Source organism: Rhincodon typus, chromosome 1 (assembly GCF_021869965.1).
Source record: "Rhincodon typus isolate 14 chromosome 1, sRhiTyp1.1, whole genome shotgun sequence".
Lineage (NCBI taxonomy): Eukaryota > Metazoa > Chordata > Chondrichthyes > Orectolobiformes > Rhincodontidae > Rhincodon > Rhincodon typus.
This window is the reverse complement of record NC_063332.1, coordinates 171,731,418-171,744,084: the sequence shown is the minus strand read 5'-3', so window position 1 is coordinate 171,744,084 and position 12,667 is coordinate 171,731,418. Positions and strand designations below refer to the sequence as shown.

General features: G+C 42.8%; 1 protein-coding gene across 3 annotated transcripts in view; it reads right to left on the bottom strand.

The window, feature by feature from the left end:
* Positions 1 to 12,667, bottom strand: part of pdlim5a (PDZ and LIM domain 5a) — a 237,926-nt gene that overhangs the window by 152,888 nt on the left and 72,371 nt on the right. For all 3 annotated transcript variants that reach the window (XM_048595832.1, XM_048595842.1, XM_048595848.1), the window contains exon 3: positions 11,904 to 12,055. In XM_048595832.1, coding sequence (XP_048451789.1) covers positions 11,904 to 12,055 — 152 coding nt within the window. The remainder of the gene's footprint in view (positions 1 to 11,903; positions 12,056 to 12,667) is intronic.

Genomic DNA, 12,667 nt, shown 5'->3' with positions numbered 1-12,667 from the left:
GCTAGATGAATTTAGGATATCTGATCAGCATGGACGAGTTGGACCGAAAGTTTCCATGCTGTACATCTCTAGGACCCTATTTATTGTGTTTCTTTGGGCGCTGCCATGTTTTTTATTAGCAGAGCATTTCATAAAGTGTGTCTGCTCAGAACTTTTCACATACACAATGTGAATCTCTTGGGGTGTCAGGAGACAAAAGCCTAGCTTCAGGACAATCTCAGATTTGAACTAGAATTTACTGCTGTCTATATGTGAGCGAGAACCATTGATGAAATGGTTTCTGACTCCACTCTTGATTAACTCTGTTTCACATCTCCCTAAAGAGGTGGTTGGGGAAGGTGGGAATCATTGCAAATTAAGACACTGAAGTAAATGCAAAGTACTGCAAGTTAGGCCACTTTTGGAATAATGTGTTCAATTCTGGTCTCCCTGCTGTAGGAAGAATGTTGCGAAACTTGAAAGGGCTCAGAAAAGATTTACAAGGATGTTGCCAGGTCGAAGGGTTTGAGCTACAGGGAGAAGCTGAATAGGCTGGGACTATTTTCCCTAGAGCAGCGGAGGCTGAGGAGTGACCTTACAGAGGTTTATAAAGTCATGAGGGGCATGGATAGAGTGAATAGCCAAGGTCTTTTTCCTAAGGTAGGGGAGTCCAAACCTACACAGCATAGGTTTAAGATGAGTGGGGAAAGATTTAAAAGGGACCAAAGGGGCAACTTTTTCACACAGAGGGTAGTGTGTGTATACAATGAGCTGGCAGAAGTGGTGGAGGAGGCTGGTACAATTACATCAGAAAAGCATCAGGATGGGTATATGAATAGGAAGGGTTTAAAGGGATATGGGACAAATGCTGGCAAATGGGACCAGATTAATTTAGAATTTCTGTTTGGCATAGACAAGTTGGACCGAAGTGTCTGTTTCTGTACTGTACATCTCAGACTTTATGATGCTGGGAAATCTGAAGCAAACACAGAAATTGCTGGAGAAACTCAGCACATCTGGCAACATCTGTGGAGAAAGAAACAGAGTTAACATTTCAAGTCCAGTATGACACTTCTGGTGACATATTGTTTTTGTGAAGCCCCCTGTAGTTTTAAAAAAAGTCACAAAATGGTTTGTTTTCTGTGGTACGACTCTACACTGTGAAAATTCCTCAACACTGCACTGAAATTACACCCTCAATTGATATACGGATCTGGAACCCACAACCCTCTGGACTAGAAACACAGGAATGCTATCACTAAGCAGAAAGGACACTACAATACTCCTGTATAACAAGGAATAAACCCATACAAGGCTGAACAGCTTTAAATGAAAAGTGTTTCTTTCCTTAGAACCCCACCCCTGACTTGAAATAAAATCAAAGATGTATGCATTAGTCTACATTCTTGTGTTTCAGTTTCTGAAAATAAAATCTTAAAAACTTCAAATTAAATCAATGAGGCTTTTGACCCGATTAAAAGTAATATAAAAATTGTGCATGTCTCAACCATTCCTTGAATGAACAGATCGCCCATTTTTTACATTATTTTTCAATTGTTTCTCAATCAACCTGTTTAGACACACCTCTGTGGCCATCCCAAGATGGAATCTGAACCTGGACTTTCTGGCCAACAGGTAGGGACTCTACCACTGAGTCACAAGACCCATAAAATAGAGATGTTGGGAAACATAGCTGACAGGATTTCATACTTCGTGGGGAAACCCCAATGGATTTTGAAATTCAGCAGCTTAAGGCCTATAACTGCAAAAGTATTTTTAATCAACTTGCGCAGACATGTGATGATATACCTCCATTGCAAGTAGGACTTCAACCTTGGACCTTCTAGCCCAGAGGAAGGGACACGACCAACGTACCACAAGACCCTTCACATTTAAGCTAAGTTTTCACTCAGAATTCCAATTTGTAAAGTTGATGAAGTTGCCTACAGCGTTGGAGACTGAGGGATGACCTTACAGAGGTCTATAAAATTATGAGAGGCATAGATAAGCTAGATAGCCAACAGCTCTTTCACACGGTAGGGGAGTCTAAAACTAGAGGAAATAGATTTAAGGTGAGAGGGGAGAGATACAAAAGGTCCAGAGGGTCAATTTTTTTTCACACAGAGGGTGGTGAGTGTCTGGAGTGTGCTGCCAGAGGTAGTGGTGGAAGCAAGTACAATTTAATCATTTAAAAAACATTTAGGCAGGTATATGGATGGGATAGGTACGAAGCGATATGGACCAAACGTGGACAAATAGGACTAGTTTAATGGTGAAAACTAGGTGGCATGGACATGTTGGGCTGAAGGGCCTGTTTCCATGCTGAAGACCTCTGTGACTCTATGATCTGCCACTTTGCTCCTCCTCACCCTTTCCCAAAAGAAACATTATTCACTAAATTGCACAAACAAAGGCACATACAAGTGAAAATATGTTCTCTTTATCTGTTTAAAATAAGGAGACACTGAAGAAACATAAAATAGGAGCAGGAGTTGGCCATTCGGTCCTTCAAGCCTACTCTGCCTCTCAATATGATCATAGTCAACCACCCAACTCAGTTCCCTGTTCCCACTTTCTCCCTATACCCTTCGATCCCTTAGCTCCAAGAATTTTATTTGAAACCAAGAATCTATCAAACTTCAAAATGTTGGAATATTCACAGGGAAAACATGAATCTTATAGCTTCAACATCAGTTTTAAACAATTTATTTTAGCAACCAAAAAAATTCCAACTTCTCAATGGAGTGTATTTTTCTTCTGCTCGAAAGATAGGAATAAATCAAAGTTGAAAAGAAAATGGAACTTTTCCCTGCTGTCACTATGATTAGGGATGGGAATCTTGAGATCAGTACCAGTAAGTTATAAGTCACAAGCTGAAACAAACATCGACAATGTTATGGGCCCCCAGGCAACAAACTCAACACAAATAGAAGATTTAACACCAACATCTGGACAAAGCTGTGTTCAAAATCTGAGCTGTAGGCACTGGAGAACACGCAGACTGCTGGCTTATCACATTGATAGGATAAAGGAATCCAATTTCACATGGAAAACAGCGAAACTTGCGCTGCTGGTCAGCCTGAGGGTTTACAGCCCCAAACATCAGCTTTTCAGTTACTCACACCCTGCCAAGAGCACTCTAACCAAACAGTGTACAAACTGAGATAACATGGTGTAGAGCTGGATGAACACAGCAGGCCAAGCAGCATCAGAGGAGCAGGAAGGCTGACGTTTTGGGCCTAGACCCTTGTTATCTCAGATTCTCCAGCATCTGCAGTTCCTACTATCTCTGAAACAGTGTACAAACTGAGCAAGTTTTCACTGAGGTAATTTCAATTCTAAAAGAAATAACAACTAGTCCTGTAGCATCTTTCACAATTGCAGGATTTCACAGAGCACTTTATAGCCAATTCAGTGGGTTTTTTTTTAAAGAAAAGGAGTAATGTCAGAACTGTTTGAACATAGCAAAGCTGTGTTGCTATGCAGCAAACCACGGGGAGCATTAGGCCAGTTCAGAACAAGACAGTTGGCTTTAGTTCGCAGGCAGATGGAGTCAAACCTACAACAACTTGCCCTTGCGTAGCACCCTTGATGAAATAAAAAGCACCAAAGTTCTTCACGGGACAGGGGCATGGAAGAAGATATTTGGTCAGAAGGACAAAAGCTTGATCAATAAGAGAGATTTTAAAGGAGAGGCTTAAAGGAGGAAAGCAAGATAGTGAGGCAGAGAGGTAGAATCCATCAAATCCCTACAGAGCGGAAGCAGGCCATTCAACCCATCGAGTCCATGCTACCCTTCCAAAGACATGCCACCCATCCCGGTAAGCCTGTATATTGCATTCCAAATCTACACTTAACCTACACATCCCTGGACGCTATGTGGCAAATTCACACAGCCAACCCACCTAGCCTGCACATCTTTGGACTGTGGGAGGAAATCCACGGGGAGAATACACAAACTCCACAGACAGTCGCCCCAAGGCTAGAATCAAACATGGGTCTGTGGCAATGTGAGACAACAGTGCTAACCAGAGCCAGTATTCTGCCCACATGTAGCAAGGGGACTCCAGAGCTTGGGATCCGGGCAGTTGAAGGTCTGGCCACCAGTTGTGGAGCAATTAAATCCAGGGATACTCAAAAGGCTAGGGCTAGAGGAGGGCCGTGGTGCTGGGGCACATTATAGGGATAGCGAGGGCTGAACACAGAGTGATTTGAAACCAAGAATGAACACAGATACCTGTTGAAGGTGGGTCATTAAGTATATTCCAGGCTGAGTTAATCAATAGCTGTTGGGAAAAGGCAGAAATGGGGAGTTGAGGGTTATCAGGTCAGCCATGATCATAATCAATGATGGAGAAGACCCAATGGGCTGAATAGCCTACTTCTCTTCCAAAGTCATATGGCCTTAGTTTTTAAATTAACACATTGCTCAACCTTTACAGGTAATGGATGTCAAAGGTCCTACCTGTAATTACTGCTCGCATTGATCTGATTAAATGGCAAAGCAGGCTCCAGTTCCTAATTTTTGTTTTCTATAGGGTGAGAAGCTCAGGGGAGCTGCACTCCAAGTTTGAAGCAACAAGTTCTGCATTTTGGGCAAATTGGTACACTTTTTCACTTTACTCCTATATCCCTGTACTTGAATACACGTGACAATAAAATCTAATTCACTAAAGATATATTTGCCCTGCTGCGTGTAAACAGTTCTGGCTCTGACTTGAAAGACCTCCTCTTGTAAAATAAGCCTTATTGATTTGGCTGGCCTTGATACAAAAAGTGTCCTGGAATAAAACACTGGTTCTGCCTCAGCTGGAGTACTGTGCCCAGAATGGACACCACCACACATTGGAAAGGTGAAGATGTTGGGACAGGATGCACAAAAACTGTGTTGCTGATCCCTGGAACCATGATCTGGATAGATTGGAGATGCAGGGACGGGTTTCCTTTGAGAAAGGGAGAGGGAGAGGAGATGTGACAAAGGTGCTCACAACTAGACAGACTCAAGAGAAACCGTTGCCATGAGCAGAATGGTCACAAACTAGAAGAAACTGATTGGCCACAAAGAGACGGGAAATCTTTACTCTTTGACTGGAAACTATCTGGAATGTCCCACCTGCCGGAGGCTGCTTCCATCACTCTGCAGCTCTTATGGCACAGTGGTAGTGTCGGATGTCCTGACCTCTGATTTAGGAGGCCCAGTTTGAAGTTCCACCTGCTCCAGAGGGACGCAATAACATCTCTGAACGGGTTGATTAAAAATATCTTGAACTGGATAAACACCTGAAAGGAGAGAAAAATATTGCATGCCTATGGAGAAAAGGCAGGAATGTGAAATGAGTTACATTTGTCTTGCAGACAGACAGCCTGGAAACAATGGGCCAAAAGGCCTTCTGTGGTGCTGGAACTGTTCTATGATTTTCTTTCAGTTACCAGTGAGAATCTTGTCCCATTAAGGAAAATGGGTACATTCTATTGGGCCAGTATAATCCTGCTTCATTGTGCATTAGTCATTCATCTTCACTGATTCTCAAATTCTTCTTTAACTTTCGCACTTTAATAATTATCCTATCTTTATAAACAATGACACCTGAATCAATGTAAACTATATCCACTTTATTGAAAAGCCGGTGACTGTGAGTAGGTTTCTCATTGCGCAGGAAAACACTCTTCCCTTACCACATTATTAGACTGATGTTCCCTTTCTTAACTATCTTCCTTGGCCTCTGCTTATTCTTCCACAAATAATTTAAATGGAATCTTTGTTCAGCATTCACCCTACATTATTTGATTTCATTTGAAAAGGCAAAAGGCTATTGCTGCCCCTTTCCTTAATGCTTAGTACTGTGTGATCAATGGCATATCATTAGAACAGAGCACATCCTTTTCACAAATAAACAGATAATTCCCTGCTCTTCCATCAACTGAAACACCTTCCAGATGTGCATGTTCGTTGCATCATAGATTACACCAAATCTGTTGGCAGCCAGTGTTCGATTGGAAATTCAACATGGCTTTAGAAAGATGTGGTCGGTCAAGATGGAGACAGCACTGGTTTTGTTTCGTGCGGAATGCGAAACAATCAGGTCTCACCGTCTCCCTATACCACTACGCTGCAGCATGTGCATTCTCAGTGTCATAATTCTTGGCCTGGGTGCATTGTTTCTTACGTTACACTACAAAAGTACTCCACTGGCTGTAAAGTGCTTCAGGGTACCATGAGAGCATAGAAACTACTGGCCAGAGAGATTAGATCCAAGAATTATCACCTCAAGATGTTGAGGAGAAGGGCAGGGTGCAAACAGTAGAGACCATAACCAGATCAGCGAAGATTTTATTGAACAGCGAGCAGGTTCGAGGGAGCAGCATTGACCATCCTGTCCCATCTTTCTTGGATAAAGGGGCAGACACTGAGACCTGAGAGATGTTTCTGCATTCAGAAGGTTGTGAATCTCATTCTCTGCATTCCAGATTGAGGGCAGTAGAATTCCGAGCATTTAAGGAATCAGGGCGATGGGGAAAGTGTTGCAAAGTCAAAACGACACACAGCCACGGCCTTTATGGATGACAGAACAGACTCGAACAAGCAGGCTTAGGTCAAACAGCCCTACACACAAGTGCCATTCTCCCTTCTGGTGACTACCAGGCAGATGGTTACATTCACCTTGCTTGTACTGTGGAGTTGCTAACCCTCCAGTATTGTCCTGGCCTCTCCAGGAATTAAACATTTATCTCCAGGTCACTGATGTGAGCAAAACCCTGGAGAAAAGTCACAGGGGAGCAATTATCTTGTAAAAAATAATTCTTTGAGCACTTTTATTTCATAGGTATAAAAATAGTTTGAAGGTCTTGTGGAAGCCTGGCTGTAAGCATGCACTTTGTAAACACTCGCAGTTTCAGTGTTATCAACAGCCCTACAAGTAGCTTAAAGCACGGCGACATTATCTCAAGTTACTAGAGCTCAGATTTGCAAATCTTATATCTATTTATAAGCGGACAGAATATCAGCACCACTGCTATTTAAAAGGTCAAATGGCAGTCATTCCTCAAGATTGATCTATCTGCTTTCAGCAGAACTCATCTACATGCTTGAAATGATGTTTATTTTAAAATGATTCAAAAGCTCAGCTTCTTTGAGTCAAATCTGTGAAAAGGGTCCATCTGTGCCATCGCCTCTCCCCAGTCCCACTTAGACAACTGTCAAGCCCACCTTAAACCGCCTGCAGCTAAACATGGAGGCAACTTACAGGTTTGTTTCACTGACAACTGGGAGTCAGCAGAATGCGGTTTTGTTGCTTACACTGTCACCAAAATTAAGGCAAACTGATTTGCATTTTCATGAGAAGTTGTGTTTGTTGACATTTATTGACGTGTGCCATCCACAAGATTCAGTGCAGCCACTCATTGAGGTCTTCAACAGTACCGTCCAAACCTGCAAGCTCTTCCGTTTCGAAGCACAAGGGCAGCAGATACATGGGAACATTCCCCTCTGAGCCACTCACCATCCTGACTTGGAAACATATCACCATTCCTTCAGTGTCAAAGTCCTGGAATTCCCTCCCGAACGACATCATGGGTCTACCAACTCCCACCACAGACTGCAACAGCTTAAGATCATCATCTTGCCTTCTCAAGAGCAATTAGGGATGGGCAAAAACACCCATGTTCTACAGAATAGTAACAAAATAGAGGAACAATGGAATTTTGCATTATGCAGGAAACCCATTAGCTCCATGCAATTAAAGGAACTCACTGGTTAAATGACATTCACTGCCAAACTTTTGAATCATGTCATGTCATTTTAAATTAGTCTTTATTCAAACATTTGTTCAGGAAAACTTGTTGTGCAGTGAGAAGGTCACTGGGCTAGTAATCCATAGGCCCAAGTTAATGCTCTGGGGACAGGAGTTTGAATCTCAACATGGAAGATGGTGGACTCTTAATTCAATTAACCATAGAGTCATGGAGTTACAGGGTTGTACAGCATGGAAACAGACCCTTCGGCCCAACTTGCCCATGCCAACCAGATATCCTAAATTAATCTAGTCCCATTTGCCAGCATTTGGCCCATATCCCTCTAAACCCTTCCTAATCATATACCCATCCAGATGCCTTTTAAATGTTGTAATTGTACCAGCCTCCACCACTTCCTCTGGCAGCTCATTCCATACACATTACCCTCTGCATGAGAAAGTTACCCCTTAGGTCCCTTTTAAATCTTTCCCCTCTCACCTTAATCCTAGGCTGTCTCGTTGTGGATTCCGGTAACCTAGGGAAGAGACCTTGTCTATCTACCCTCATGATTTCATAAACCTGTATAAAGGTCACCGCTCAGCCTCCGATGCTCCAGGGAAAATGGCACCAGTCTATTCAGCCTCTCACTATAGTTCAACCTGGAACATAAAGCACATCTCAGTAATGGTGAACCATAAAACTACCAGCTAATGGTTCACTAATGCTCTTTAGGGAAGGAAATCTGCTGTCCTTATCTGGTCTGGTGCACATATGACTCCATACCCACTACTCTCTGAAGTAGTCAAGCAAGGCACTATGCTCAAGGAGAATATGGGCAAAAACAGCTAGCCTTAACAATGATGTCCACATCCCATGAATGCATGAAAAGGGAAATAAAATTACAACTCATTTGTGACAGTTATCACAACCTCTCCTTCCAACATTGTCCCTTATTCTCCATCCTATGCCCCAACAGGTTTCTACACCAAATAAGACACTCAATTATCAAAGAGGTTAATTGGAGGAAATGGTTCACAGTTCCAAGTTCCTCTCAACTTTTAAGTACATCAGACTGGTGCAGTGTACAACTAGCAGCACACGAATGGACTGAATGGCCTGTTATCAGACCGAATGGCCTGTTATCAGACCTCTGCTTAATCTCTGCTCTTCTAGGGAAAACTCTCTAGTGCATTCTCATAGTTGAATTTCTGTTCCGCGATGAATCTCCATGATTCTAAATTGGAGCAAGTCATTTAACTGTGGGCTAATCCTTAGTTTGTACCAATTAAGCACAATTGCTCTTAATTTATAAGGATCCCAAATGTACATTTTCCTTTAAAAATGTTTTTATTAACTTTATATCCAGGAGTTTCTGGGAGGACAAAGTAAGAAACTTATAAGCTTGTTTTCCTTCTCAAAAATTTGCATTCTTTAGTACATCCTTGTGCTTTCTCCAAATAAGTGGATTATGTTACGTAGTTCCATAATACCCATGGGACAAGAGCTGATCTCCCTTTGGAGTCATCAGTCTTTGTTAGGTGTTATTGCCTGTTCCAACATTGTGCACTCTACTCCCGAGTTCAGATCATTGACAGACAACAAAAGAATCAAAAAGGGGAAGTGGCTTACGACTGATCAGTCCCAAAAATAGCAGTTCGACACTGCTCTCATACTTTTCTCTGGTATGCCTCAATAATCATCCAGTAAGCCTCCCAGACAACACAGTCCAATTCACCTTCCTCGGCAGCAACAGCCACAAACTGTGCTGTTGCAAGTTGACACAAGTTCCTTTAAGCAGGGAAAGCAGACACTGTGGGAATCAGAGGTAAAAAAGGCAGGCCAGAGGGGAGGTTGAGGAGGAGGAGAAGGCTTCATGGTAATTTCAGCCAGTACAGGAATTGAACCCATGGGGTTAGTGTCACTCTGCATCACAAACCAGCCATCTAGCCAACTGAGCTAAACCAAAGCACGAATGTACATCAAGGAAGAGAAGCTCACTTTGGAAACCGATTTACGATCAGCAATCAGGTTCACGTGATGTATTTGCATGTGCTGGAAGCTACATAGAATGATGCACAGGCCTCTGGTTTGCAGAGGAATGCACTGATCAAGCAGAATCTACCTGCCTGGGCTGAGAATGAAGATCGACAGTTAACTGCTTGTTGCATCTCCATGCCAACAATGGCCTGACCACCCTCTTCTCATTCTACATAAAGTGGTGTCTCTTTTCTTTATAATCTGTTTCTTCTGCACTAGTTCTGATGAGGGCAAGACAAAATACTTTAGCACTTGGTCTCCTTTAGTCAGCGTTTAAAATCAAGACATCTGAGGATAGGGTGGCAAAGTAGACATGGTAAAGGATCAGCTTGGATCTCTTAACAAACAGCAGGACAAACTTGAGGGTGAGAATGGTCACTACCTATTACTATTTCCTATGTTCTGTAACAGCCCAAAGTGTGATACTTGTGACTTTATGGAACAGAACTATTATTCAAAAAATAATAATCATCATTGGCCACTATTACTGGTTATTATGGGTCATAAGTTCTTCCATTTATTAGCTTAATGCTAATAAAGGAGCTTCCCCAGTGTCTGAAGAAGGGTCCCGACCCGAAATGTCAGCTTTCCTGCTCCTCTGATGCTGCCTGGCCTGCTGTGTTCCTCCAGCTCCACACTGTTATCTCTGACTTTAGCATTGGCAGTTCTTACTATCTCCCCCAGTGTCCTTATCTCTGCCAGAACAATAACCTAGAAACTGATACAAATTCAGGCCTGAAACTAACAAGAAACTTGATGCTACCTCAAATTTGCGTCATCTAACTTTTCTCTCAATCTGCTGCAGAATTTTGCCAGCTTTCTCTTCAAATTTACTCTCCCCAATTTCAGAACACACCTATTTTGTGCTTGTAATATTTTTTTTGAAAAAGACAAGTCGGATTTCATAAATAGATTGTGTTTCTATATATAGCAATTAGCTACACTCAAAGCATTTATATCACATATGTGCACAAGTTCAAGGGAATAAAATTATGAAGATTCACTCTAAAAACAGAATCAAGGTCCCATGACTTCGAATGGAACGTTAAAGGACATGTAGCTCCAGCTAAAACAGGATCTTCTCTCGTTGCTAATGATCAAGTTACATTCCGAACTAAATCCTACACCTCCCATTTCGGCACTTTTAAACACTTTAGCTGCTCAAAACATCAAGAGAACACATTCCATCCTAATACTTAAAACATACAGCTTACAATAGATGTCTCAGCACTTGGAATAAGCTTAGATGTTCAGCTCACTCCCATTATTGCAGCAAGCACAACCAGATTCCATTCAAATCAAGGGGTCTGCTGCAGCTCAGAAGGCTCAGCATCAACATCACCGTCCTCACTCACCCCACCCCACTGGCCCTCCCTCCAGCCCACTCCTAGCCCATCCATACCCTGGGCAGATTGACCTCTCCTCAGCACACTTCCTATTCAAAATACAACCTTTAGCAGACAGGGTCTTGTTGGAAAGTGGTATTTTGTGAAATTAGGTGGATTCAATGTCGCAACTCATTCACCGCACCTTACCATCAAGGTAATCAAACAGTCCTGGAGCAATTTGGGGACTTTCACTGCCAACTGGCACAGACACAGGTTATTCGGTTCCTCTAGCAGTCTGGCCTACATGTGACTCCAGACCCATAGCAACGCGGCTGACGTTTTATAGTGGGATGGTCAATAAACATGGGCTGGCCACTGATGCCCACTTTCCATGAAAGAATTGGAAAAAAAAAATTCTCTGTTTTATCATTCAAAGGGGTCACAACCAAGCTGTGAGTTACAGTACCCTGACTCAGTGCCAAGAGAAACTTGCTTCTGTCAACCTCCTGATACAAGAAGTATGAACCTCATGAACTTCATGCTCTTACCATGTTGACTCGCTATTGTGATTACTACACTGCAAACTGCATTTGGAACAACACCACAAACATGCAGTTGTGACCGGTGAGGGAGACAGAGAGAGAGAACACATGTGAGCGAGGGAAGGCGCGCGAGAGGGGGAGCGAGTGTGTGTGTACGCACGCCTGTGAGACACACACAACTGGACCGGACCCGACACGTGACATTACACCTCCGTGGCAGCTGGGTGTTAAACCTGGACTTCCTGACCCAAAGCGAGGGGCACTACCACTGGTGACAGATGCCTACCTCTGCAGGCTGAGTTTCAAGGATCCAGTGCATGCCTTGATCTTATTCTGAGCTGCTAGGTGAACCATTCCATCAGTGCTGACCCCATCGATGGACAGAACCACATCCCCGACTTCGATGCTTGCCTGGGCAGCTTTCCCACCTTCCGACAGCTGGAATGACAACATTGGGGAAAAGAAGTTCATACACACGCACAAAGTACAGGCATCAAGATTTGTTATGTACTAATTTACCAATTTCTGAATTCAAATGTTTTTTAACAATAAAATCTCATTAATTTGCAGGACTCACTGGAGCATTTCTGCGCTGCTCATTCAGAGTCCCATTTTCTCACAGCCCTGTGACAAATAGAATAAAGCAGTGAAAAAATGATGGTATGTGTCTTGCAGGATATGGAACATTGGGATACCATCTCCCAGAGATAAAACAAGTAGCTTCTATGGCAACAAGGGAAGTAAACATGTCATTCTGCCCTGCCTTTAGTAAGCAGTACCTTTCAGTGTAAACTAAAATACTGCCAGTATTTTTTAAATCACATGGACATTGACTGAATTGAAAGCACAAACACAGGAAGCCAAGTCAGGACTGATATGAAAACATGATGAGAAGGCGAAAGACACAGACTGTGTGTGAGAGTGAGAGAGTGAGAGAGAGAGAGAGAGAGAATGTGTGAGAGTGAGACACAGAGTGAGACACAGAGTGAGACACAGAGTGAGACACAGAGTGAGACACAGAGTGAGACACAGAGTGAGACACAGAGTGAG